The 22637-nt window shown below is 48.4% G+C and overlaps 6 protein-coding genes across 6 annotated transcripts; 4 read left to right on the top strand and 2 right to left on the bottom strand.

Moving 5' to 3' along the window:
- Positions 1–3324: 3324 nt before the first annotated feature.
- On the bottom strand, positions 3325–3984 carry BC939DRAFT_481395 (uncharacterized protein; the record flags this gene model as incomplete). The annotated part of the gene is made up of 4 exons (XM_051559021.1): positions 3325–3518; positions 3553–3569; positions 3648–3787; positions 3982–3984. The coding sequence occupies 4 exons, from the start codon at positions 3982–3984 to the stop codon at positions 3325–3327; spliced, it is 354 nt and encodes a 117-aa protein (XP_051407260.1).
- A 225-nt stretch (positions 3985–4209) lies between these two features.
- Positions 4210–6042, top strand: BC939DRAFT_466749 (uncharacterized protein). Its single transcript, XM_051557681.1, has 2 exons — positions 4210–5000; positions 5358–6042. The coding sequence occupies exons 1-2, from the start codon at positions 4362–4364 to the stop codon at positions 5883–5885; spliced, it is 1167 nt and encodes a 388-aa protein (XP_051407259.1). The 5' UTR covers positions 4210–4361; the 3' UTR covers positions 5886–6042.
- A 1898-nt stretch (positions 6043–7940) lies between these two features.
- BC939DRAFT_532978 (uncharacterized protein) lies at positions 7941–11649 on the top strand (the record flags this gene model as incomplete). Its single annotated transcript, XM_051561681.1, has 5 exons — positions 7941–8690; positions 8792–9799; positions 9893–9969; positions 10058–10373; positions 10502–11649. The coding sequence occupies exons 1-5, from the start codon at positions 8240–8242 to the stop codon at positions 11647–11649; spliced, it is 3000 nt and encodes a 999-aa protein (XP_051407258.1). The 5' UTR covers positions 7941–8239.
- A 2077-nt stretch (positions 11650–13726) lies between these two features.
- On the bottom strand, positions 13727–15395 carry BC939DRAFT_485279 (kinase-like domain-containing protein; the record flags this gene model as incomplete). Its single annotated transcript, XM_051559303.1, has 7 exons — positions 13727–13788; positions 13938–14232; positions 14335–14421; positions 14507–14555; positions 14788–14894; positions 15026–15100; positions 15195–15395. The coding sequence occupies 7 exons, from the start codon at positions 15393–15395 to the stop codon at positions 13727–13729; spliced, it is 876 nt and encodes a 291-aa protein (XP_051407257.1).
- Positions 15396–16653: 1258 nt separating this feature from the next.
- On the top strand, positions 16654–17710 carry BC939DRAFT_507631 (trypsin-like cysteine/serine peptidase domain-containing protein; the record flags this gene model as incomplete). The annotated part of the gene is made up of 4 exons (XM_051560903.1): positions 16654–16849; positions 16939–16958; positions 17055–17271; positions 17379–17710. 4 exons carry the CDS (start codon positions 16654–16656, stop codon positions 17708–17710), a joined length of 765 nt encoding a protein of 254 aa, XP_051407256.1.
- A 1852-nt stretch (positions 17711–19562) lies between these two features.
- BC939DRAFT_466734 (uncharacterized protein) lies at positions 19563–20410 on the top strand. The gene is made up of 3 exons (XM_051557680.1): positions 19563–19618; positions 19713–19955; positions 20029–20410. Exons 1-3 carry the CDS (start codon positions 19606–19608, stop codon positions 20340–20342), a joined length of 570 nt encoding a protein of 189 aa, XP_051407255.1. The 5' UTR covers positions 19563–19605; the 3' UTR covers positions 20343–20410.
- Positions 20411–22637: the final 2227 nt, after the last annotated feature.

Genomic DNA, 22637 nt, shown 5'->3' with positions numbered 1-22637 from the left:
GCAACGATACTTGTCTTATTGCAAGCAAAGGTATGAAGGTATGATGTGTTCTGACTCACGTTATTACCAGAAGCTAAGAGATTGCCGCTAATGCTATCATAATATCTTTTCATGTTAAATAACAATAGTCGGATCTTCAGCAGCTTTCAGCATGCAATCCAGCCCTCAAAAGATATTGGTCATATACTGATGTAAAGAATGTGAGAGACAGGATCAAATGAGAGGCGGTGTCGTTTGATTAATAAAAAATGAGTGACATTGAGTCGCTCGCGCACACGCTTTAACCACTCAGTAACCTTAATACTATGTAGTAGTAACGCCAAATGCCTGGCGACCGATGTTTGCTAGGAAGCATTGCTATGCATTCCTGCGTAAAGTGATACGACGAGTCTCGGTCCATCCTTTCCTCGCGTCCGCTATATCCTTTACAAAAAATCGCATACTGTTTCCAATTGGACTAACCCTGCGCGAGGTCAGTAAAAAAAGGGGGCGCTACCAGTTTGCAGGACATGCAGCTCCCCAATTGAACGAAATGATCCCCGCGTTCTTCAAGGCCGTATGTCAACTATATCCCTAAATTCAACGCCGGACGCTTCATTTGCGAATATATCAATATATCAATGAATACTTGGCGGAAAAGGCTGAAATCACTCTAAACCCTGAAGGGTGGCTATTTCTTCGACAGCTTCATTAGCATCCTGTTATGATCGTTTTTGATGTCGCCATGGACGCTTTTCTGCCATCGGTGGAGCATTGAGCCTCACCCCTCCGATCTTACGTGGGATTTGTGCGTCCAGGCTTTAAATTTCTCCATGTGAAAAAAAAGGTCGCCATGTGTGCTCGGAATAAAAGACCTTTATTGCCCAATGCTCTGTCTGGCAAGGGCACTTCTTCCTGGGATTATAGGACCCTTCGAAGACAAAGCACTCGCTACTAGTATCATACGCGCACTCCAAATGTTCCTCAATCCGACGTTGCTTGTCCGACAGAATGGGAACATTGGTATCACGAATCGCCATCAGTTGGCCAATCCTCTCGTAATAATGCGCTATCATGTCGATCTCCAGCACGCGTCCACGAGCGTTAAGTTCCGCTGATGGCATCTGTGCCGCCTCTAGTATCGGCTTCGGCTCTAGCTCCTGCTCCGGCTCCAGTCCTGGTACTAGTTGCGGCGCTACAAAATCATCTTGCGTCTTAAAGTACTCTGGATTCTGAAAAACGACGCCTGGCAACTCCAGCATTGCCAAAGACATATGCTTACAGCACATCTTGTGCTGGAAGAAGAAAGAACAATAGCAGCTCTTGCAGCAGTCGAGCCCTGTTGGGTTGAATGCAATCTGGTATGACCAATTCTCGTCAGTAAACGACCTCACACCGAGGACATGCGGGTTATCGGTGGTCATCAGTAAGTCGCCCCAGTGTCCGAGCATCTGTATATGTTGCTTGTGCTCAAGTGTGCGGCTCCTAGCTTTGAGTGCACTTCGCTGATCTGGCGTCATCCTCCCAACTTGAAGAGAATGTCGCATGGAGACTCGCTGGTAGTGAGGAATCACGGTCTTAGTGAGGACATAGATGACTTTATCGTTTCGTCGATTCCGATTGTCCTTGAAGATGTTCGACTTGCGGGCGCGATACCACGACTCGATGAAGTTGTTGGTGTTGATATTGCTGTACGAGACATCTTGCCGATAGCATGCCGTCTATCGCTGCATGCTTTCCTCTGTGAAGTAGTTCTTTTCCTGATGGGCAAGAACTTCTTCATAGTCTTTCCACTTCTCCTGGAAGTGTCGGACCTTCTCCTTCGCTAATGCCGTGTCCCTTTCATACAAGATATCCCTCAACTTCGATCGTATCTGTCAAAGAGTATACAACGACGCAATTTATTAAAGCGAACCATCTCGTAGCGAGGAGCATGCAGCGAGGCTATGTCTACTAGAACATTTACCTCTTCACATATCCTGTCTTTATCCTCTTTAGACTGATGAGTAATGTTCAGCCTACCAAAGCTGATCACGCGCTCCCAGACTCTCAAAATGTGCTACACACAATAAAAGGCTGGCCCTGAAGAACGACTGTTTGATGACAGATATCTCCACATTTCCTTGATCAGTCACTACAACCGCCGGCTCGAAATCTATAGAGAGAGTCAACCGCAACTTCTCCTTCAATCAACGACTTAGAACTGCTGGGTTGGACTTCTGGGTGATAAGAAAAGCAACTGGAACACCAGACCCAGTTGAAAGGTTCTTGACGACAATGGTGTATAGATACGTTCTGTGTCTAAACCATCCAAAGGGTGCACACGATTAATACCAGTGGCTGTGTGGTTGTGAATGAGGGGCAAGGCATTGCGCTGAAGATGATAAGTAAGGCCAACAAACCCGCAAACTTCATGTGTGCCATCGAAGCAAAACACATCGCCGTAAGGTTTGATAAGCTGCGATGCGAACCCGTAATACACGCCTCGCTTGTCGAAACATGTAAAATATCCTTGCTGCCCGACCTCGACCATCCACTTGTTTGATGATATTACCGGGTCTTCATCCCTGCGCGATTCCGTAATCTTGATCTGATAGAATATGTTGTAGACATCGTCGTAGGTAACTATGTCGTCTCGTGTAATCCTTGGTCCATCGCCATTGACGACTGATAGACATTTGATGGATCACGTTATGGAATGACGATCCCTTGTAGAAGCAGGGCCTTGATCCTTTTCCGCAGAAGTGAGGACTTACGTTGGCTGCCGACAGCGTTCGTCATCCCGACCTCATAATTGAGATGATAGTCATAATAGCCAGTTTGCGAAACCATTTTTTAATGTAGGATAGAGTTCACGATACTGAGAATCTTATTTGTACATCAACGTCTGTTTGCGGAACCGTTTCTTGACTACAGCACGTACACTGTTGTACAATACGGTATGTAGCTCATGGTGGATGCGATGTAGGATGTCTGAACGATAGAGCACTCGCCCAGCTTCGACGGGCGAAAATAAGGAAATATCGCCAGCTTCAAACTTGTACGATTGAAAATAGAGATAAGCGCATTTTTAGTGGCAACCTTATCCTGCATCAACATCTGGAAGTGGTTTCGCTTATAAACTCACTTTCAAATCTACATGTCCAAATGGATTTTCTTTCCCTTTTTTTGAAGTATGTTGCGGCATTGCTCCCGTAGACAGACGACTGCAGAATATCTGTGCTCAATTGACACAATCCATGGTGTGCTCTTTGGTGATAATCAACTCCGGCCGTCATTCCGATCATATACAACAATTTTGCGCAAATTTGTACTCAGAAAAGCAAACTGTTATATATAGAGCCTTCAATAAGCGTGTCCCAAAGAAATATCAATGACCTTGGGCCCAGCCTTAGTGAGGTGATGCTGAAGCCCTGCCGTCTGGAGGAGGATTGTAAATCGTTGCTGAACGTTTTGAAGTGATTCAGAAGCCCTCTGAGCACTTCGCACTCGTTCACCAGTAAGATCAGCATCCTTCATCGCCACCTCGAGAGCGATCCCTGGATGGTAATTGGTTCTCCAAGGTATGTATACCTATTAAATAAGCAAGGCTACAGCCAGAAACCGTTTAGCTCTAGCTATTCATAAATGCCAATGGCAAATAAATACTATAGTCTGGACAAACTTACTCTTCGTCATCGTCATCTGTCATGAAGCTCACAACGCTTCCATCGTTCTTGACGTACTTGACGCCCTCAAAGCACACTAGGACGTGCCTCCGCAGAAGGTAGCGCACTCCTAGTTGACTTATCGAACCAAGAGGGGGCCCCTAGTATCGTGAATGTCACGTAGGCTCGAATCCGCTACTCATGTTCCTCATCTTGGACAGGTTTTCATCATGGTTCTACTACTTTTGAATGGAAACGTTCTCGGGAAAGGAGGACTTGAGAAGGAAATGACGAGTGAAAGAACAGTCGCTTAAACGTGCAGATGTTCTCTGACAGTGGCATCCTCTCTCTTTACCATATTTTGTGCAACTCTGGACTTAAATCCTAACCCTTCACCTTGTCTCGAGGTTTCTACTTGTTTACAGTATCTTACACTTTAGACTTGGTCAGCAAGGCGTGTCTTGCAACATGAGTTTTTAGTGAGACAGCGTACTTTTTATCGAGCATGCGCAGGCACCAGTGTAAATGACAATCAAAAATACGTTCAAATATGATTTCCTGTTGGTTTGTAGTTTTGCCGATGCTCGCTATTTAACAACGGGTCTTTCCCCTGCTTCTATATTCTCTGCTCGATTCCCTCAGTTCTCCCTTTCCAACCGCCTTACCAACCCTCATCTCCGTCTGCTACTCAGCTAACAATCCTTCCGTCCTTTTACACTTGCCCTGACTTCAGCCATGCTCGCCAAGCAACTCTCTCTGGCCTCGATCATGGTCGCGCTCGCAAGCGCAGCCACAGCACCTGCCCCTACACCCTCCAGCACTCCCATTCCAGCGCCTCTCATCCCTCTCCCTCCTTTCAACGGAACCTTTGCTGGCTCTTACCCTCCGACCTTCGCGATCGCGGCCACAAGCTCCCCTCAGGTTGCCAAATGGATGTCCGAGCTTAACTTGACCGCCGTCCCTGATATTCCTGTGGTCAAGGTCACTTCCGGGGGAACAATTGTATCCCCTAACTCAATCCCAGCGAGCGCTTGCGACTGGAGTGTGGATAACTGCATCAACAAGGACATCACCACCTGCCCTGTCGGCGTCTGGGGTCTGTCCTACGATGATGGTCCCACAGAGTTTAGTCCACAGCTGTACGACTTTTTGGACAAGACCAACCAAAAGGCGACACTGTTCTACATCGGCTCCAACGTGTTGACCAACTGGCAGTCGGCTCGTCGTGCCTGCGGTGCGGGCCATCAAATTGCAGTCCACACTTGGTCGCACCACTACTCAACTAGTCTCACCAATGAGCAATTTGTTGCCGAGGTCAAGTACACAGAGATGGCCATCAAGGAACTCTGCGGTGTCACTCCCACCTACTTCCGCGTAAGTCCTCTTTAAGCACCTAATCCAAAATAACGGTCTTGTTCTTGCCTTGCCACTTTATTGTGCTCGATAAAGGATACGGAGTTGCATGCAGAGATGCAAGAACAATAATCCGTTGCCTTAGGCTAGTTCACTATTCACCCGCAATGAGGCGGACAATTGGAGAGGGAAGATAAGAGCCCAGTCCACAGAAATGTTGCTTTTTGGGTGTCCAACTGTTCTCAATTCAGCCATTTTTATCCATTTGGGGTCCAAACGCATGCGCCCCTTGTGAGCACTGCTTCCGATACACATTGCAAGGAGAAGATAACCTGCACCAGTTGCTAACGCCTTCAACATTGTTTCAATTAAAAACAGCCCCCCTATGGTGACATCGACAACCGCATCCGCGGCCTCTTGACCCAAATGGGCTACACCTCCGTCATCTGGGACCTTGATACCAACGATTGGGAGATGGCCCCCGGCGGCAAACTCTCCATGCAGTCTGTCAACTCCGCGTTCGACGCCTGGATTGCTAAGGCCCCCCAGGACACCACAGGTCATGTCTGCCTTGAGCATGAGTTGTACCAGAACACGGTCAATGCTGCAATCACGAACCTGCCCAAGCTTCAGAAGACCTGGAAGACCATGCCCGTGGCCGCATGCGTGAATGATCCGCATCCCTACAGGGAGAAAAATATCACATTGGCGACCTTAAACGGTGCAAAGACCGGTGTCAATAATGCGAGCAATACTACCGTTGGTAATAGCGCGGTCAGCCCTGGAGCTAGTGCGACTCCCACAGGTACTGCGAAAACTGGGGGCTCAACCCCAGCGAGGGCCTTGACGAGCGTGACAGTTGCTGTGGCGGCGGCAGTTATTTGTGCTGGCCAAATGTTGCTCTAGAGATTTGAACAGGGCTGTCAGTCAGAATCGGACATCAACCAAGCGTTATCTATTGATATTCTAGCAGCATGCGAGATCCTATCTTCACTCCTATCCCCAAATCCATCGTTCATTCCCAATAGACATCATATCCAATAAAACAACATAATGCTACCGTACAAGCGTCTCCAAAGGATTGCGCCTGGCCGCTTCATTAGGGTATTGAGAATGTTAGAGAATTATAGGGCATAGACAGCATTTCAATGCTATGAACTTAAACATTAGACCATCAGGGATAGTGATCCAACGAGGTCTCCAACCGCCGAGATTCCCTTCGTGGCCGTCGTTCTGCAATTCGCAGATGAGTGTTTTTTTCTCGTCCCTTGGAGCACCCTTGCTCTTTTCAACCAAATGAACAACTCCAGAAGTTCTCCCGCTCTTGCCATCATCCATGACGTGTGCGCTGCTCATGTTGTTCTCTTCCTCGTCTTCGTCATCGTCGCTTGCATAGGCAAAGAATCAGAGAAAAAAATAGTCTAACATCATAGCTACCATCGCTTCTAGACCCAACCACATTCAATATATATATTTATGTACTGCAACAATTCCTGACCTTGCTCTAAACCACAGCCTTGTCCTGATGAGCCGCGTTGAAATTGATATGAGTAGCCTTCACATGGTTATTGCTGTCAACAATGTGGCCAAAATACATGGGCGTTCGTACGGACATTGCGTCCACGCTTCTGAGCAATCTGAGCATTAGCTCTAACAGGAGGAATCATCCTGTTTGATTTATCCATATGGTCTCCTCATACAAGTAGGTCTCAAACGCCTGGTAGTCGTGGTGTATAGGGCTATGGAGATGGATTTGTGCTCCTGCTTTGCGTGAGCATCAAGGCGATGGCTGAGGCAACAGTGGTGAATCCACGAGAAACAGAGTCGCTACCGACGATGCAGATATCGAGATTACGCACTGCGATAAAATTCGGCGACTGAATAGCGACAGCCGTGTCATGGGTCTGGCGGGCAGTGGCACCAAGGGTAACAGTGGCCTTGATCAAAAAAAGAACAGTGCGATGCATAATCAATATTTCGAACTGAAAAGAGAGGGTGCACGTTGAGCAAACCCCGAGTAGGTGTAGATCTATCTGGGCATATGAGAGGGAATTAGGTGGGCAACAGTAGGCTGAATGAAGCCAAGACCCCTTATAGACAGCTTTACACATATTCGCTCTCGCTCATGTTTTTGTTCGCGTCCATAGTCCCTGTCAAAGGGACGAAGGACGTTCCAGTAAAAAAGGCCACAGCAATGGAGTTAGCATGATATGATGATAAAAGAGGGGCGTTGAAGAGCTATAGCCAGCAGCTGGTTTCAACTCCGGAAATTGATGTGGACAAGGAATGGAAGGGGGGATGTCAAGTCAGTTAGAAAGTGGAATATGGCATTAGGCTCCCTTTTCTGACATAGGCCTACCATGCTTTGCTTCGACACCATGGTGTTACGATGAGGTTTCATTCAATTGGAATGCGCACAGACATCAACCCGAACACAGACAACCAGGTCCGATCAGCACGGGGGCCAACAGCTCGGGGCTACACACGCAGAACTCTGATCTGACTTGATTTCATTCCAATTCCACTCGGTACCGCAAAACCGCATAGTCTTTTCTCGTTTCCCGGGAACCATGTTGACAAAAGCGCCATGCCGGGTATGTCGATGAGTCTATGATGCCGTACCCACATACACATACAACGCGGGGAATGACGCGCTGCAACGATCCTCTTTGGCCTTTTCCGGAAGGCCCTGCATGAGCAACTGCACCCTGGCCGTATCAAATGCCCTCGTATGACCAGGGCATGAGGACACCGCAACACTAGTTATTCCAGAGTCACTGGCGGTTTTTTTTTTTTCCAAAACGCCACAGCTTGATTCGCTTGCTCGCTGCTTAGCAATCCCTGGAGCGCACTTTGTGTCGCCTCCTTTTTCTTGCGCTGGAGAGCAGCCTCATTCCTGGCGCGGTCAACAATCCCAAACTTGACCAAAGGAGGGGATCCAAATCTTCTTTGACTTATGCTAGACAAGTCATCACCCCTTCCCTGGACCCGCGCGTTCTATTTCGGTAGAATGTCACCACTGAACACTCAGGACTGAGGGCCCTCCCCCCACCCTTCCGCCTCTTCTTCCCCTCCCTCAGATCGCCCCATCATCCGTCACTGATTAAAGTTCGCTGAAGCCCCTGCAGACAGCCCATTTCGTCCTACACTTCCCGCCACGCAGCTTCATTTGTTAACAGAAACTACAGCCGTTTCAGGATCCACGCTGTGAGAAGAAGCTACCGACCAGTTTTGCTGGCAACCACCTCTGCGGAATCAACATGGCGAGCACGCAAAGCACAAATGCTTCCGTGTCAACGTTCCTCTCCTCAGTCATCTTCACCACCGCTGTCTCTGCAGGGCTCTTTGTCGCCTTTGCGCTCGTACGTACGCGCTTCCCGCGCGTCTACGCCCCAAAGACCTACATAGGTCCCCAGCGCGAGCGAGTCAATGGCTCGGTCGGGGGAATACTCGGCTGGGTCTTTGGATCACCCAAACAAGGCGAGCTCGATTTCATACAGCATTGCGGCCTCGATGCCTTCATGTTCCTCGAGTTCTTGAACAAGTCCTTCTTCCTCTTCCTTGGGTTCTCTTTCTTGGCGATCCCGGTTTTGATCCCGCTCAATTCTTCAAACCAACTCGGACTCGCTGGTCTGAACCAGCTAACGATCGCAAATATCGCGGACCAGCAAAGACTTTGGGCGCATGTGGTCATGACGGTGCTGTTCTGTGGTGAGAGATCGTTGCACTTTTCAACTTTATAACATTATAACATAGAAGCAGGAATAGCCCCTCACACTCTATGAGTTCTTATTTACGTCAAACGGTCGTAGGAGCGACAATTGCCCTGGGTGTATATACCATTAGGCAGTACATCATTCGTCGACAGAATTACCTCATGAGTGACCAACACACCCAGACCCTACAGGCAACTACGATCCTTGTCTGCGGCGTCCCAAAAGGCGAGAACGATATCCAGAACCTCCACAATATCTTTGGCACCTTTTCTGGGGGTGTGAGGCGTATCTGGCTCGCCTATGCGGCCACAGATCTGGAGAAGGACATTTCCAAACGAGTCAACATCACTAACAAACTCGAGGCTGCAGAATGCAAACTGATCAAATTAAAACTGAAGCATCATCTGAAGCGCGGTCGGCGCGGGTCGTACTCCTCTACCAACCCGTTGAGCGGCGAATCTGGAGACAATCACCAGCAAGACCAACGACAACACCAACAGGAGTCCTCCAATCCTCATGGGTCATTCCCACAAGAGTCTCGACCGCGCCATCGGCCCGCTAAGTTTCCCATGTCGCTGTTCGCCAGCTGTTGCGGAGCAGAGAAGGTGGATTCAATCCAGACATATCGATCGGAGTTGTCGAGTATGAATTCTTCTATACTAGCGAGGCAGCAGGCGGGTATGGCAGCCATGCATGATGGTGTGGCTAAAGGCAGGATGCGGGCAGCATTTATCCAATTCAACCACCAACTGGGTGCCCATCTTGCCGCGCAGTCTGTTATCCATCGAAAAATTTTGACAATGGGCCCTCGTCATCTGGAGGTCCACCCCAAAGATGTGCTCTGGGACAATCTAAACCTCGGACTCAAGACCAGGACCATCCGGAGGACAATTACAGCATCGCTGGCAGCAGCGCTGATTTTGACCTGGGCGATCCCTGTGGCATTTGTGGCGTCCATTGCTAAGCTGGATGCGATTGTGGAGTTTGCGCCTTTCCTGAGCGGAGTGTATAGTCTTCCTACGTTCGTGGTGGGTATCATCCAGGGCATTTTGCCGCCCATTGGCTTGGCTCTCCTGATGATGCTCCTGCCCATTATACTTTACAGTAAGAACAATTCTTTCTGGTACTCTGCCTGGCTTTGATAAGCAGGTGCAGCGTGGTGCTGATCATTCTATCATTCCATATTAATACACTTAGGACTGGCGCATTACGGAGGGGAGGTTTTGAGCACAAGGAAGACACTCTCGGTCGTCACCTCTTATCACTGGTTCAGTGTACGTCTTCGATGCACTCTCCAATCTTTGCGACCCTACATTATTGCTACAATGGTATTAAACATCAGACTGCCTTTGATTTGCATAGGTGGTCCACGTCTTGCTGGTTACGACACTCGCGAACGGCATTTTTGCCGCCGTGGAGGCCATCAAGGAAAACCCCAACAATATCATGACCATGCTCGCGTCGACTCTTCCCCAGGCCTCGACCTTCTTCCTGACATTTATTTTGACATCTCTGATTCATGTCCCAATGATGCTACTCCAGATTGGACCATTGATCACGTACATCCTCAAGAAGAAGCTGACCTCGACCCCGCGCAAGATGTTTGCAACCGAGACTAACATGGGCTCCGTTGACTGGGGGATGACGATCCCCGTCCACACCATCGCTTTTTCGATCGGTAAGTATCCCTTCCCCGCCTCTCCAAAAAAAAAAAAAAAAAAAAAAAAAAAAAAAAGATTTACCCATTCATCTGGGATACGCAATTGATCGCTGATACCTCAACCTGTTCTTTTGATCTGCCAATAGGCCTGCTCTACTCGACTATCCAGCCGATTATCCTACCATTCATGGTCATTTACTTTGGACTCAACTACTTAGCATTCCGTTACATGTTCCTGTACGTCTACCGACAGCCCTTCGACTCGGGCGGTCTTATTTTCCCTCGCATCGTAGACCAGATCTACATTGGCGTCATAATCTTTGAGCTTGTCATGCTCGGCCTCTTTATCATCCAAAAGGCCATCGGTCAGTCTATCGTGGCGTTTATCCTCCTTGTCGCCAGTCTGACCACCATCATCATCAGTCGCAACCGCGTCTTCAAGCCCCTTATCCAGTACCTTCCTGTAGAGGCCTTTGACACTCGGAACCTTCGCGTGGCCATGGGCGGAAGCCACCTCGATGCGCCCAGTGCCTCAGGCATGCCAGATGGTAGTGTCAATTCCACTTCACGCACTCGCGCTCTTGCTGCTCCTGCGGGAGCAACGGCCGTGAATGTCGATGATACTGCTTCGGAACAGGCAAGCATTACCGAAAAGATCAACCCCATTCCAGCGCAAGAGTCATTCCAAGAAAAGGTTCCCTACAAAGACCCCTCTTCACCTCAATTGGGACCCGAAACCCGAGAGCTCTACATACCCGACCTACCCAATTCATCTGGAGTGGATACATCTGTGCCCGAGAGTGGACGTCGCCGCCAAGGATCCGCTGTCTTACCTCGCTCTCAGTACTCCAATCAATCCCCTCTTCCATCAATCCGCATCGAGGACACCACAGAATATTCGCCCTCCACTGCCACCCCCGCAAAGGCACCTTCGGCACCATCACACCATGGCTTGTCAGTCCGTCAAGGACCCGATTACGATGGCGTCGATGCTAGCTCCAGCCTCCAAGTTCTGGGCGCGAATAACAGTCTGCTGTCTGTGTCCGATCCCGCGTCTGAGAAGGTTGTTCCCGATACCTTTTCGTACGTGAATCCAGCCTTCTGGGTACAAGGTATGCCAATCTGGCTGCCGAAGGATCCAAGGGGATTTGTAGAACTAGAGACCGTCGAACTGAATAACGCAGGGTTGCCGTCCACAACGGATTCGGCTGCAATGGACATGAAGGGTCGGATCACTGTCGACACATCTAAGCGCGAGCTCGCACCAGGTGAAGAGCATTGGGAGGCCATATAGGGCGTCTTTTCTCTTTATTATTCTTTTTTCTAGCAAGTGGTTGATTTCTTTTTTTATCCTTATTATAAATGCTCTACAAATGCCATTATCACACAACGTGTTGGTTCTTCCTTTGGACCCGTCAACTAGACTGGAATATCCCACACGCCAGACTTTCTCGCAGAAGTGCAGCACTTGACCACATTGGGCACGCACTTTGGATGCGTTTTGTATCCACAATCTAGCAAATTGGCCATAGCATGAAAGTGTTAGCTCAAGAATATGAACAAAAACCATATCAACAATAAAGACGATAGCTATACTCCACTTACCATCGCACTCAAGATGCTTGGCCGACCACCCTGGTAGGACTCCCAGTCTCTTATGGCAGACATCACACTTTGGCAGCAGTTGCGTTGAAAATACCACCAACGAAAACCGGTGTGGAAATCCCGTGAGTGTTTTTGTCGCCCGTCTCCTCACCGCCGCCATCGGCTCCACCTGATACGGCTCCTGCTTTTCTCTCTGTTCTGTCGGCTCATCATCTTCCTCCTGCACGAATTCATCCAAGTTCGAGATCCCCGCTTTGCTTATCATCATCGCCTGCTGCTGCTTCCCCTCCTTCAGAGACGTATGTTTCTTAAGCGGTGGCCTTCCGATTGAATCCTCCTGTTGAGTATACTGCCCGATCCATCCGTTCGTCCAGGTCTTGGCATTCATAGCCGCGATCAGGTTGCTGGTAATTGTGCCCCCGGATTCGAGTGCAAGCGAAGTGCCCTCTAGAACACTATCTGACATCCCTCGGATCAGACCGAATCCCCTTTGTGGAAAGGTATTTTTTTGGTTAACGCCATCGAGTTTCTGAACCAGGTCACCAGTTGTCGAAGAGGAAGAGGAAACTGAAGACGAGGACGATTCTGAAGTGGCAGTTGATGTTGGTGCGGAGTCCAGTGCGGATAATGATGATTGCTCGGATGTTGGAAGTGAGATGCCCGCTGAGCTTTGTGTTGTTGCCGAGTTGTTTAGTTCCCTCTTGCCTAGAGATGCCAGATCGGCGACAGATTTAGGCTGTGGAGCTGACTTGAGGGTGCCTGTCCGGAGCAAGAGGCTAGACTTTGAAGGGGGCGCTGGAGGCTCAGATGTGTCCTCAAGAAGTAATGGCGTCTCCTTCGATATAGAATCGTTAGCATATTGAGTGGTGGCACGGGGCAAACCAACGCTCTTTTCTACATGTGCAAGATCGCCGTTGAGAGCCGTATCAGACGTCCATGGGTTTTCCGAGATTGGAATCGGTGGCAATAGTCGTGAGATCAGACTCGGCTTCCTGAAGACGGTGGTTTTACTCTCACCATTCAAGGGGCGTGCAGCTGCTCCTTCAACACCCTGCATCACCTCTGGTGCGCGCACCTGGCTGTTTTCGGGAGATGTGGTATCCAAAGGTCTCTGTAGGGCATTCTTCGTAAGGTGGTCAGGTATTTCCAGGGTGTCCAATGCCAAAACAACACTTTCTGTCAGAGAGGCCGAGGATAAGGAATCGCCGCTGTCGCTACTCAGCTCATATGCGCTCATGGGTTGCCCATGAATCCGACTCTCCGTCTCTCGATCGTTGTCGTCGTCGTATAAATAATCGTCGTCCTCGTCGCTGGAAGCACCACTTCCAAAGCTGTAGTTATCGTCTTCGTCGTCCCTATCGTGGAGTCCGATCTGTATGCTGCTGAGCTGAGATAATTCGTCGTCGCCTACATTCCGATGATGCTCCTGGTCCCAAGATTGAAGACTAGGTGTGCCATCGACGGTTGAAATACGGACTGACTCGGACTCGTTCCATTCTCTCAGCTGCTGCTGGTTTTGTGGAGAGTTGATGCTGTCCCAGAGCGGCATCCTAAATGCGTCTTCTGTATCGCCTCCATATGAGTCGTCCCGCCCAGGCATGGATTGATCGTGGTCATCATCATTATTGCTCTGATCCCTTGCACGACGCTGAGCCTCAAGAACTAAGGGTATGGCTGAACTTCCATCTTTCGCCCAACGCCTGCCTTTGAAGGTGCTCTGCGATCCGACGACCGAACTCTCTGCCCTCAGCGAAGACGCATTTTCTTCATCCGTCATCCTCCAAGTGTTGGCCACTCCACGGATACTTGAGCTCTCCTCCAGGTATGCCTGGTGAGGTTGTAGGCCTATAGGGCACATATCCATACGGCCAAGTTCCTTTTGTTGCTGTTGCTGGAGTTTCCTGGCCTCTACGTCCTTATTCCTCATTATATTTCGGGCCGCCCTGGCGACCGAGGGTGCAACGACCAGAGTAGTACCCACATGGATATCGACGTTTTCGATTGCTGTGAGTCGTTCAACGATTTGACGCAATTTTGGCCGATTTCGTGGTTGAGGTTGGACGCAATGAATCGCCAGCTCGCCGAGTTCCACTGGACAGCCTTCCTGAGCACGGAAGAGGATCTCATCCGAGGAAACACTAAAGTCGGGGCTAAGACGCTGAAAGTGCTGAGGGTCCACCACATGACGGGCCATCATCTCTGCAAGAACGATCCCGAACGAGAAGACGTCGACGCTGCAGTCAAAATCCTCTCCCAGCAAAATCTCTGGTGCCTATGATGTCCATACCCATGGCAAATAAACAGAGGGGGGCGGTTTTAAGCACAGGAATGATGTGTCCGGATTCATTCTGGAAGCACTCGCTTCGTTACTTACCATGTATCCGTCTGTCCCGCAATAGCTGATCCTACGCATCTCGTTGTCGTCCTTGGCTTCCACTCGACTGAATCCAAAGTCGCACACCTATTGTCCTTGTATCAAATTAGCGTCCAGTCAGAATCCTCAGCTTGCATTTTGGCTGTGCCATCCATGCCTTTGACCTCCATACCTTGATTCGCATGTTTTCTGAAATAAGCAGATTCTCGCCCTTCAAGTCCCTATTACAACACAAGTGTCGATACACAAACAAATGGTGGGCTGTTAGGCTTTCTGCTTAGCGCCAATCGAGTTGTTCATGGGACTCAGCCGCGAAGTTGGAAAAAATAGGGGTAAGTAGGTTTTAATTCCCGTGTATTTCCCCTGCATCAAAATGTTTCCCTTGGAGCTCTTTGAAAAAAAGATGTAATGATTGCATTGTTTATCGATTGTTTCTTCTTCGAAGCGGATTACCTGTGGATAATGTTCTTATGGTGCAGGTATGCCAGGGCCAGAGAGATGTCGATGGCAAAACTGATCCGCGTATCCCATCCAAACTCTTTCGTTTCGTCCTGAATCCACTGTTGTGTGTTGAGATGACCATGGCAGAGGGCAAGTACGCGCATTAGAAAGACATGGCAAACACCGTGGGATGAAAAAAAAAAAAAAAAAAAAAAAAAAAAAAGATAAGCAAGCATGCAGATGCACTTACACGGCGCAAGTTTCCAAGAGGCAAGAACTCCGTGATAATATAAACTCGTTTCTTGCGCTTGCAGATTCCCATGAACTACATAAACATGGCGTTCTTTAGTGTCAGTTGTGTCTACAGAGGGTCTTCAATTGAACATAACAATGTACAGGAATAGACATACGGCACTGACCTGCACAATGTTGGGATGCCTAGACTCTTTGAGGATATCAACCTCACGTCTAAAGTACTTTTCGTCAAAGGCTCTGGAATTGGAGCGGACACATTCCTTGATCGCGACCTCGGTCCCAAGCAACTCTCCGTGAAAGACCCTCCCGAAAGAACCTGATCCAATGATATCAAAGGTCTTTAGGTCTGTCCACTGGATCCGCATGGTAGTGTTCTGAAGCAGCTGTGTTAAGATATCGAATCGGATCGAAGGATGGGAGGTGTAGTGAAGGTGGAAGGAAATGTGTGATAGGGCGGAGTATGAGAGACGCGTCTTGAGTTCTGAGTTGATTTGGTGGCGTCCAATAGGGAACCGTCTCCACTGCTGTGCGGTGCTGTCGTGGTGTGAACAAAAGCGATGAATGAGGATGAAAGAGATGAAGAGTTGTAAAAAAAAAAAAAAGATGCGGATTCCTCTTTAATGTAGAAACCTTTACCCCTGAAGACCAGTGGTGGTGGTAGTATCCGTCATCCATGTAGGAAAAAAGGGCTGACAAAGGTGGTAGCCTGACCATTTTGTTTACCACTGTCATCAAGGGTTCTTTACCAATGTTCTACACGACCCCTATTTGCCATTTAACCACTGGTCATGCGGTCAGCGATTAATCCCTTCCTCCGTTTATCCTGCAGTAAAGCCATGATTACGATTTATTGCTCACTCTTGATATCCATGATACATCGTGAAGCTAACTGAAAGTTCGGCGTCCAAGTCTGTACGGGAGTATGGTGGAGCCATCCTGAGGAGCTCCCGCATATCTCTTTGTAGCTCTTTAAGGGCTGAGCGAGCAGGAATCTGCAAGTTTGAGATTCTACTTAAGGGCATAGAAGGAGAAAGAGTGGGGATCTGCTAAATGAGTTTGTCCATGCCCACGTTGAGATGTATCGATAACGGACGAGTGGTGCGCTGCAGCGCAGGGATATAATTGGGCTACTGGGCGGGCGTTCCTGTACACATGTACTCATGTACTACACGAGGAATTCGGGGCGGAATTCGAGGAGCTCACCAGACCCCTTATTCGCATCGATGACCGCCATTGCGTAATGACGAGTTCTCACGCACACGCCTGTCGACACATCGTTCGACGCCAGGGAACTTCCTGGGTACCAAAGTGATCTATTTTCGATACTGTCTTGTATATTTTTAGCGGAAACGCACCTGTAGCAAGACCCTAGTAGGCTATATACGCGGACCAGAAATTATTCAGCCCAGGTTTATGTAGAGTCGGACGCCAACGTACCTTTCAAAGGTACGCATCCGGCATCAGGTCAAGGTCGTTTTAAATAACACATCACTTGCTCCACTGTCCTCTTTCATCCTCTTCTTCTTCTTCTTCTTCTTCTTCTTCTCTCTCTCTTTTAGTCCGGATATACGATCGTCTCTTCTTCCAACGCACATTCGTTTTTCCTTCACTTTCATTTCAAACATGCACATTCCATCCATTATAGCGCTCATCGTTTCCCTCGCATTCGCAGCCACGTCTTCGGCCTCGCCCGTCCTAGAGAAGAGAATCGTCGGTGGCGAGCCTGGCCAGGAAGGCGAACTGCCATTCATCGCACAGTTTGTGAGCCGCTTCAGTCCCTGTACCGGCTTCCTCATTGGGCCTCAAACTATCATGACTGGTAAGCTGCTTGATGGCCTTTGACATCAACTTATGGTATAGGAGGTAGCTGGTCAGTGCGTTAACTCTATATTATTAACTTCGAAACAGCTGCTCACTGTCTGAGAAACGTAAATTATTGTCCTTGTAGATGTGACTTATGCGCTTGCTGCTCTTACAATGATATTCTACGGTAATTGATGATGATGATCATCATATCCCTGTAGCGATCCCGTACCGGCATTATAGTCGGTGGCACCGTGTATAAGGTCGGCAACTCCACCGAGGTCGCCGAGTACGTGCCTCATCCGCAATACAACGGAACATTGAACGTCAACGACATTGGCCTAGTCTTCCTTTCCAAGAAGGCCAATGGCCCTTTCGCACAAATTGGCAGCAAGTACCCTGAGGCGAACAGCAAGATCATGGCTGCCGGCTTTGGCTGTAAAGTTCACAATCGTTTGATGCTTGCACATGAATATGAACAAATGCGGTTGATATGCATTCGGGCCACTCAGACGTAACACTCAAACCGGTATGTTTGCCTAAAGATATTGACACTAGAGGTACCGAAACCGACGTCCTTCGTAAGGTTCGCTTGAATGTCGGAGGTACGCAGACATGCAAGGCCTACAAAGCCAATTTTCAGAAGAAGACGCAGTTTTGTACCACGGATACTCCCCTGGGCCATGCAGTTTGCGGCGGCGATTCCGGTGGACCTTTGTACACTGGCTCCGGTGAGAAGTTGCGTGTGGTTGGGATTGTCAGCCATGGCGTCGGCGAAAATATGTGTGGTGTCAAGGGCGCCTACCAATACTACACATTTATCAAGCCTTACCTCTCCTGGGTCAAAGCCGAAATCAAGCAATTCGAGAAGAACTAAACAATACAGGCAACCCTGAAAAACGTATTCTTACTCTTCTAACTATCGAAAAATAAATCTAACAATGGACCCAATGTTTTTACAACAAGGCAAAGGGTCCGCTGGTTTAATGCATCGAACCAAGCTTTGTACTCAAGACGAATACTGATATAGATCTTGTCTGCAAGTCCGCTATTACAGTGTGAACTCCAGCAAGGCAGAACGCAGTAGGTAGCACAGCACAGCAAAGATGAGACGCAGCCAGAAATGAAAATTTTATGATGCCGCAAATTCCGAGGTCTGCGATCCGCATTGAAAGTTCAGGTACTTGCAATTAAAATCCACAGAATAAGGGGCATTGAGGCTTTCACATCTACAAGATGAGGATTTAGAGATCTGGCGTACGCACGACCCGGTTCTCCAGGAATGGTCGACAATTAGGGAGTGCTCTGTGCAGTTACCCCGGTGTCTCATACCAAAGTCGATCAATTTATTAGCAACCATGATGCGGACCAAAAAGACTGAACATAAAGTTACATTTTTCTCCTACGGCAAAAACATCTCCGGTTTTCTTTTCTTGACCTATTGTCACCTGTAATCTATCCTACCGGTGTTGGTGTTGGCTTAATGGACAAGATACCAACATCTTGTTCCGCCTGCTCAATCCTGTTGTGATAAAAAAATCTAGGACCGTCTGGAAGAACAAATCTGACTCTATAACAGGCGTTATTCCTTTTGCATCTCCCATCCACCATCTACACTGCTGTTCAGATTGTTCGTTGTGAAGAAAAGCTGCTGAATGCTTCTGGCGCATAGGACGTTTTGAAGATTTTTTATATGAAACTCTTTCATTTCTTCAGATCATTTTCCAGACGAAATGATAAAAGCTGAGAATAGGTTATGCTGGTGGAGAGGAGGAGGAGGGGGGGAAGAAAGCTTTTCGTTGTATTAGACGTTTCAGATGTAGAGTTAATGGGACTATGAGGATGATGTAAAGCATGGACCAGCCAAACAAAAATGGTGACGGTTCCTGAAAATATCAATCTAGGTACCGATCCGGGACAAGAGTCATCACCGGGTGCATGGACATATTCTCAGAGGCCAAGCAGTTGACCTAGATCCGGAAGCAACTATTCAAGACCACTACATGATTGCGTCGATTATAGCCACCAAGTTCGTGAGCAGGGTTGAGAATTCGGCCTGAGGGGGAGTTGGAATAAACGGTGTGAGGACATTGTTGCCCGGGAAAAAGTCAATTGGATTCACTGTCATGAGCAACTGCGTTTAGGGACACAATAGTGCAGGAGCCACTGTTGTAGTGATACTCATTCCTCCTCGCAGGAGGCTTTACGTATTCCAGATGGCAGCATTTCAGGGGAAACTTGGATTAGTCATTCTGGAACGGATAGACGCTAGATCGGCAGGGACAGCCTGACTGAAATCAAGCCAACATAGTTGGTAGGGATCTGATGGGGGCTGCACATCCTTTTCGCTCTGGTGAATGCTTGGAAATAAACAACGACAAGGGTGCAGGTATAGCATGAGAAGCGCGGATGACAGTGAGCATGTCTTTAGCAACATGCCAGTTGTATGTGTGAGTTGTGCCAGGGTCTCTATGCTCCCAGCACAGCGGAAAATACAAGCAAATAAAGGTTTCAAATAGCAGCTGAGCAGGCCCCGGGCAATGGGATCCGGTGAGTTGGGAAGCTCTTATACGAGAAAGCTTAGTCGGGCCAGAGCCGTCTGTGTCCTGTGCTAGGAAGCGCCTTGATTCGGTTTATGACGACATCGTTCAGCTGTGGTTTCGGCCATGATGATATGACCACATAACGCTGATAAAGAGAGAGCCTCGACTTTTGTCCGGTAAAAAAACCCCTTCCCCTCTTATCTTTTCATTGAACATTAGAAGAAAAAAAATGGAGCACCCAGGTGAGTGCAAAGTACACTTCCAGTTGTCTGCAGCTGTCACTGCTTCACTTCCTGACGCCCTACAAAAGGACCAAAAAGCTAACCCATCACGCAGTCCAAGAGATCTCGTCCGTCATCAAAGGCCTCACACAAGGATCGCCAGCTGAACAGAAGCACGTCTTGGAGACATATTTCACTACGGACGCTGCCTTCCAGCACCCTTTTTGTCACGTTCCCAGCTTCTCGAACGTCTCAGTCCCTCTGGTTGGGGTTGTCGACTCAAGATGGGTTATCTGGATGATTTATCGGTGGTATAAAATTCTCAGTCCAAGGATTGCACTCAAGGTTCATGCTGCTGGTAGGTTGCATTTTCCCATTACTTTGACCAGGAGTGTAGAGATCCTTCTCCGGGTGATGCTGACTGTGCATAGTACTTGATCAGAGGCAACAAATCCTTTACGTCCAGATATCGCAGGTCTTCTCTCTTTGGTTTGTTCCGTTTTACAAATCGCACGTCCAACTCGTTTCTGCACTGCATCTATCTCGAACCTCGGACGACAGCAAATACTACATCCACAAGCAAGAGGATCTTTATCAAGTCAACGAGTTTGTCAAGTTTGTATGGCCGTACGGAGATATTGTCTTGACCATATGGCAATGCTTTATGGCTCTCCTTTGTGTCGTTGGGGCATTACTGCTTGCGCCGTTGACTTGGGCAGGGGAAATGATCGCGCAGAAAAAATAGTTCTGCTACCTAAAGGAGATAGTATTGCGTATAAAACCCGCTCCCCTAATAAACGCAGTAGATTCACGGCTACATCCATCCGTAGAGAAAGCTTCTCTTTCAGATGTGTCAGCAGAGGGCACAGGAGCAAGGACAACTCGTTTGCGACGAAGCAGTAGGTTGTATTTGATTCGACAAAACTCGGATACCAACTCTTTTCTGCCATCCCCAAAAGGACTATCATCCACCATTACAGGTCAGCAGCCGCCATGAACATCACTTGGAGGAGAGAAAGCCTTGGTCGCGTCTCCAGGTCTTTACTACGACCTCATTTACTTCCCCCAGCGAGAAGCAAGGACCCAGCAACATATTGAATGTGAGTGAGGGGGATAAAGCTAGCCAGATCTCGTACAAGCAGAGTCGAAACCAGGATCTAATCGGAGCCACTCTTGTTCAACTGATCTCATGAAACGCATAGGAACCGATACCCTAAATCCAAAGAGCCGAATTCGCGCCCTGAGCAGCCTATCCAATAGAGCAGACTCAACGGCTGAATCACACTCGAATAGGGCCAACGAAACCGAAAGCCAACCCATCTTGGATTTCATCCGCACCACACTCAAGGTCTTACAACCCGTACTGATCATCTTAAGTCGATAACCATCATATATCGTTGAACCTAGTTAACCGATCGAGAGCTTCAAGTCGTACCATACCTCATCAACATGCCAGGTAATACGTCCCGACACGGAGGCAACGAACCAACACGGCACCGTAGCGGCTTTTCTCCACGTGTTGATGTAGGTTCGGATGGTTTTGATCGACAATGCCATCCTCCGAATGTCTTCTTAGGCTTCCCAATCTCAGTGCACTGGCTGCCACTAGGCGTAGTGAGGTTGCGTAAAGTGCTTTTGCTCCGAACAGGCCGGCAGTTTCGATCTCCTAGGCACTGCACACGATCCACTGACATCTATGGCAAAAGTAACGGCGCCTTCTGAGAACATTAATGCTGTATTCGGCATATATATTCTATCTACGGAGAACCAACGAAGATTGGTGCTGCCTGGTGACAGCCTTTAGACTATCACCTATCTGCGGTGCAGACCGCAAATAACAGCTTCTTTATCTGTTTTAGACTTGTAGTCATTAACAGACAACAGATATACAATCCGGCCGACCGGAGTAAGTGCAGCATGGAAGGGAGCGATGAGAACACCCGTGGACGAGCGATATCAGGAAACAGAGAAACAGGAGCAGGAGCGAGAATGAATGTCAAAGTGGGTTCAGCAACAGATTGAGTCCAAGGTAAAGGATACAGTCGCCACAGTGGTTATTCTGGAGGATGAATGCCGCTAACAAGGACAAGGCGCAGGTAGACATGAGGGTGGTAGAGTAGACAGACGAGATGGGGAAGAAAAAGACGAGGAGAGAGAATAAAAGAAGAGCAGAGGATGAAAGAATGAGAGAGAAGAGAGAGTAAAAGAATAACGAGAGAAGGGAAGAGAATAAGAAAGAAGAGGATGAAGCGAGAGTATTGTTGAGGGCAAGTAAAGAAGTGTGTGGTGTGCCTGTGTGTTGCCACTGTGAATTTTTTCAAGGCCAAATGGACAATTAATTTCCATATAGGGTGCCTTGGTCTGCATCCAGCTTGGTGGAGCTGCTTAGTTTGTCGCCCGAGAATACTAAGACCAGAAACACAGCTGAGTAAGCCTGTGGACATGCTGACAAAGGGAGAGAGGCACTGCGACGCATTTATTCCTTCTCATTCAACCTCACATTCACTGCATTGGTTCATAGTCTATAGAACAATGGGCTTAACCTCAGCAGATCGTAGCAACAAGGCTACTCTACTGCTTACAATACCCGTTCAATAAAAGTCGTCTGCAATGGATTTATTCCTTAGTCTGGCAGGCGCCTCATGAAGCCTTTCCGCTCCACAAGACGACCCCACATAGTATGATTCTTGGAAAGCCGAGGCGTCTATTCGTATTAAATTAGAATTCGAAAGGCGGTAATCGTCGCGTTCTAGCACGGATTCTGACTTAGAGGCGTTCAGCCATAATCCAACGGATGGTAGCTTCGGGCCATTGCCTGCTCAGGCAGGCCCAAAATACCAATTATCCGAATGAACGGTTCCTCTCGTACTAACATTTCATCAGTTGGGTAAAACTAACCTGTCTCACGACGGTCTAAACCCAGCTCACGTTCCCTATTAGTGGGTGAACAATCCAACGCTTACTGAATTCTGCTTCAGTGTGATAGAAGGATCAAAAAGCAACGTCGCAATGAACGCTTGGTTGCAAGCCGGTTATCAAA

The sequence above is a fragment of the Gamsiella multidivaricata genome, assembly GCF_025024155.1.
Source record: "Gamsiella multidivaricata strain RSA 2152 chromosome Unknown BC939scaffold_100, whole genome shotgun sequence".
Lineage (NCBI taxonomy): Eukaryota > Fungi > Mortierellomycota > Mortierellomycetes > Mortierellales > Mortierellaceae > Gamsiella > Gamsiella multidivaricata.
The sequence above is the reverse complement of the archived record's forward strand: the minus strand, read 5'-3'. Positions and strand labels throughout refer to the sequence as shown.

What these genes read in the sequence shown, in the direction of transcription:
- BC939DRAFT_466749 (XM_051557681.1), top strand. Translation starts at nt 4,362, where the DNA reads ATGCTCGCCAAGCAACTCTCTCTGGCCTCGATCATGGTCGCGCTCGCA. An exon ending in TCACTCCCACCTACTTCCGC is followed by an intron (nt 5,001 to 5,357) that starts GTAAGTCCTCTT and finishes AATTAAAAACAG; the next exon opens with CCCCCCTATGGTGACATCGA.
- BC939DRAFT_466734 (XM_051557680.1), top strand. An exon ending in ACTCAAGGTTCATGCTGCTG is followed by an intron (nt 19,956 to 20,028) that starts GTAGGTTGCATT and finishes GACTGTGCATAG; the next exon opens with TACTTGATCAGAGGCAACAA.